Here is a 4408-nt window from a genome sequence, read left to right as displayed (position 1 = left end):
TAGGTATGTTGACATTTGTGTTAAAATTTTACAAGAAAATACGTAAGTTACTAGAAAATATATCCACAAGTCCACCATCCTGTTCAGGCAGGACAGATGGTCAGACTCTCTGTGGTTCATTTTTCCTTATTACAGGATAACTTGGCCCAGTACAGTGGCTCATGCCTGTAATCCCAGGACTTTGACGGGGGCGAGGCAGGCAGATCGCTTGAGCCCAGGAGTTTGAGACCAGCCTGGGCAACATGGTGAAACCCCGTCTCTACAGAAAATACAAAAAATCAGCCAGGTGTAGTGGCCCATGCCTGTAGTTCCAGTTACTTAGGAGGCTGAGGTGGGAGGATTGCCTGAGTCCGGGAGGTAGAGGCTGCATTGAGCTGTAATCGCGCCACTGCACTCTGGCCTGGGCAACAGAGACCCTGCCCGCCCCCACCCCCAAAAAACAAAACAAAAAAAAAACCACTTAAGAGAGAAGTAATGGGGAGTGTCTGGAAGCTGTTGTTGGCCCCTGACCGCAAGGCCCACTGGTGGGCTCCAGCAGCCAGCCTGGCTGGGCCTGGTCGCCACAGGGCACTGACCAGTTGGTGCAGCTGGTTTTCCAGAGACCAGCTCCAGGCACATGGGGTGCAGGCACCCCCTGCTTCATGCCCTTGGGCACTCTTCAGGCCATGACTAGAACCAGCTGGGGCCCCTCTCTCCCCCTTCCTCAAGGATTTGGGAATAAGGGTGAGGGGACACCTCCTAGTGTAGGGACCACCTTTCCTCCTGTGCCCATTCCAGCTTGAGGCAGAAAAGGAATATAGCCTTTTTATTGACTACTTTAAGTAGAACAAACTAAATCCATATTTAACAGTTTTGGTTCATTTATACAGTACATTAAATAAGTTATGCACAGAGTTAGGTAACAAAAGTTCCTATCAGAGTAAAATGACAAAGCACAGAAAAACCAGACTCTAACGCATTCTGTGGGTGGTTTCACATTCATCATCCCCCTTAAAACCACGCATGGAGGCTTCGTTCTTAATTTATTTACACTATTGGCTTTCTTTTATGAGTGGAGCCTTTGTAGCCTCATCAGGAACTTGGAAAGCCACGTAAGGGGACTGAAGGCCCCTCGGCCCAGCAGTCCTTTCAAGCATTCGCCTAATGCTTATTGCTGCTTCTCTGCAATTCTCCAAGTAAGGGATGGGGCTGTCCCCAACAGACACCAGCATACATGCCCTATTTGGTATAAGCATCACTGAGTATACACTGGGCAGCTGTAGGCTAGACCAGATGGGGTCTGTGAGGGAAGCTCCACCTCGGGGTCTATGGAGGGGGAGGAGGGGACGCAATGCCCACCCCGCAGGCCTCCTAACCTTCTCCTGGGTCACGATGGAAAAGGTCACCTGCACCATCATCTTTGGAAATGAGCATGTCGATGCCCGAGGAAAGAGGCAGGTAGTCAACGTTTTGGTTTCACAAGAACTACAGACACTCCAGAGTTGGAAGGGCCCTGCGGAGCTGCTGGCACAGCCCCCACCGCAGTCTGGGCAGGGCTGCTCTCGACAGTTGGCCATGTGGCCCAAGCCGGAACAGTGCATGCTCCGCTGGCTCTTCTTCCATTTGGTTCAGACACGCTACCACCCAGTTTTCTGCAAACAGCTTTAAAAAGAAAAAAAATCTAAGGAAGTTGGTTTGGTCTACTGACCTGGGAGCCTGGAAAACTTATTTCTAGTTCACTTCTGAAGAAAACCTCCACGAAGCGTTCTATTTTCAGTGATTTATTCAACTCCAATTTCCAGGACAGATGGCCATCCGGTCATTGTTTTCACTCTGAAGAGCTCACTACCATACAATTCCAGCTGTGCCGAACCTTCAAACGCACTTGCTGAGATATCCTCTAGAACTACCCAGAACGACATCTATACCCTTTGCAAGCAGGTGACAAGCCGAGGGTCACTAACTCTGGGACAGGGCTGTACAAAGTAAAGTGTAGATTTTGTCTGGAAGCTGAAGTTGACACCAAGCAGTGATGAACTCCTGGTGAGCTTCTGGCCCAAATGGGCGAAGGAAGTCCACGTTGCAGAGAGCGGGCAGCAGCCGAGGCCAGGTGTGGACTTGTGGTGGGAAGATGTGTCCTGTTTCCAGACAGACCCACTGGCAGACATTTCTAACCCAGCACTGCCCTAGAGATAATCTACCCAATCGGTGACCCTCTAGTCACCCAACCGTGCCTGAGTGGATCTGCTAGAGCACCAGCCCTGGAGCTGCAGGCCCCCCAGTGTGGAGTGCCCCCACCTCCCGAGGTGGACTGCCTAGGCCTGGGCTTAAACAACTCCTTGAGTCACCTTCCCCACAAGATGGAGTCAGGCACAGTGCAGGCAGGTGGGGACAAAAAGGACAATCAAAGATGTGAAACCCAGCCCTCAAGAAACTCTTGGGACATGTGGCATCTTTGGTCTTCTCCGGTCCCAGCAGTCATTCCTCACTTGGCAGATCATTATGTCCCACAACTCATCAGCATCCTTTGGCAGGTGGTGCTGAGCACTGGTCTCACCCTAGACATGTCTGGCTGATGGCCAGTCACATGTCGCATCTGCTTTTTCGTTTCTAGGTTTCTGAGGAGCCTGCGCTTGACTGATACCTTCTGTACCACCATGCCAGCCCCTTTGCCTTTTATGTCACTGCAAATATTAACTGTAGAGGTCAGTCCTCTAAGCAGCCTGAATTTCCACTCCCCACCTGGTAGCTGAGGTGCTGTCAGCAGAGGCTGGAAACCACACAAGGAACCTGGATTCGCTCCTGCCCCTCTAGCCGCCGCCCACCCTACCCCACTGGTGCTCCTCCTCCTGACCAGAGACTTGGATAATTTCAGAAAGGGATTCTTGAAATGTGAATAGGAGGTCCTGGGCAGAGGCCCTCATGACTTCTGTGTGAAACCGACCAGAATTAACACAGCAAAAGGTCTGCAAACTGAGCTTCAGTGTGGAATACTGCGCAGGTTTGCAGATCAGCCTCTGGGCAGCACATGGAAAAGCATTACAAAGATTCAGAAAACGAAACTGTCACAGGAACCACAGCCCACAAAAGTAGGCCAGGTTCTGCACACCAAACCTAAGCCTTAGCCACAGAAATGGGCATTGAGCCCTAATAAATATTATTTTGTTGGTTTTGGCTCCTTATTCCAACCAGTAAAAGCATGAGCTACCCTGGCTTGTTTTATGGCCACTGGAGATTTTAAAAACCTGCTTAAGGCCGGACACAGTGGCTCATGCCTGTAATCCTGGCACTTTGGGAGGCCGAGGTGGGCAGATCACCTGAGGTCGGGAGTTTGAGACCAGCCTGACCAACATGGAGAAACCCCATCTCTACTAAAAATACAAAATTAGCTGGGCGTGGTGGCGGGTGCCTGTAATCCCAGCTACTCGGGAGGCTGAGGCAGGAGACTCGCTTGAACCTGGGAGACAGAGGTTGCAGTGAGCTAAAATCATGCCATTGCACTCCAGCCTGGGCGACGAGAGAAACTCCATCTCAAAACAAACAAACAAAACAACGAAAACAAAACCTGCTTACAGTGTTAATCCAACAAATCCATGAAAAACCAGTAGGCTGGCGTAGAAGCTCTGTGACCCTCCTTGTGAGACAGCTATGTCTCATGCAAATGTGGCCCTGTCTGGGTTACTGACTCCATCCCCCTTAGTCAGGGTTCCCCACTAAGGACTGAGGCTTAAGGAGGCAGATGCGGGTGGGGGATACCCATGTATTAGGCTGACTGGAAAACTGTGGGGCTTATGTGTTCCACAGCAAAGGAACATTATTCCCTGCTGTTCTTTCCCTGGCCACACCTTACTTTAGGCAATGGAAATCTAGGCATTTTAAAGATGTCGTGCACTAGGTTTCTTTGTAAGACTGAAAATGTTTGGTTAGAATGAATTGGGGCCTTGAAATTCTCAAATTTTGCTTTTTTTTTTTTTTCTTTTTCTGAGACGGAGTCTTGCTGTACTGCCCAGGCTGGAGTACAGTGGTGGAATCTCGGCTCATAGCAACCTCTGGCTTGTGGGTTCAAGTGATTCTCCTGTCTCAGCCTCCTGAGTAGCTAGGATTATAGTTGAGTGCCACCACACCCGGCTAATTTTTGTATTTTTTTTAGTAGAGACAGGGTTTCACCATGTTGGCCAGACTGGTCTTGAACTCCTGACCTCAAGTGATCTGCCTGCCTCAGTCTCCAAAAGTGCTGGGATTACAGGAGTGAGCCACTGAGCCTGGCCAGGACTTGAAATTCTAAAGTAAGATGTACCTGTAGGCAAGGACAAGGCTACCTGTGCGGATACCTTTTCCTTTATGGTACTGACAGCTTTTATTTTAGACTCTGCTCAGTGCACAGAAGGTGGAGATTTAAACTTGTGCTTCAAAGGCCAGCTGGAGCAGA

General features: G+C 50.0%; 1 protein-coding gene across 1 annotated transcript; it reads right to left on the bottom strand.

The window, feature by feature from the left end:
- Positions 1-789: 789 nt before the first annotated feature.
- Positions 790-4110, bottom strand: LOC108533579 (uncharacterized). Its single transcript, XM_017878372.1, has one exon. The coding sequence runs from the start codon at positions 1578-1580 to the stop codon at positions 1032-1034; it is 549 nt and encodes a 182-aa protein (XP_017733861.1). The 5' UTR covers positions 1581-4110; the 3' UTR covers positions 790-1031.
- Between the last annotated feature and the right edge of the window lie 298 nt (positions 4111-4408).

Source organism: Rhinopithecus bieti, unplaced genomic scaffold (assembly GCF_001698545.2).
Source record: "Rhinopithecus bieti isolate Rb0 unplaced genomic scaffold, ASM169854v2 scaffold_65, whole genome shotgun sequence".
Classification (NCBI taxonomy): domain Eukaryota; kingdom Metazoa; phylum Chordata; class Mammalia; order Primates; family Cercopithecidae; genus Rhinopithecus; species Rhinopithecus bieti.
The sequence above is the reverse complement of the archived record's forward strand: the minus strand, read 5'-3'. Positions and strand labels throughout refer to the sequence as shown.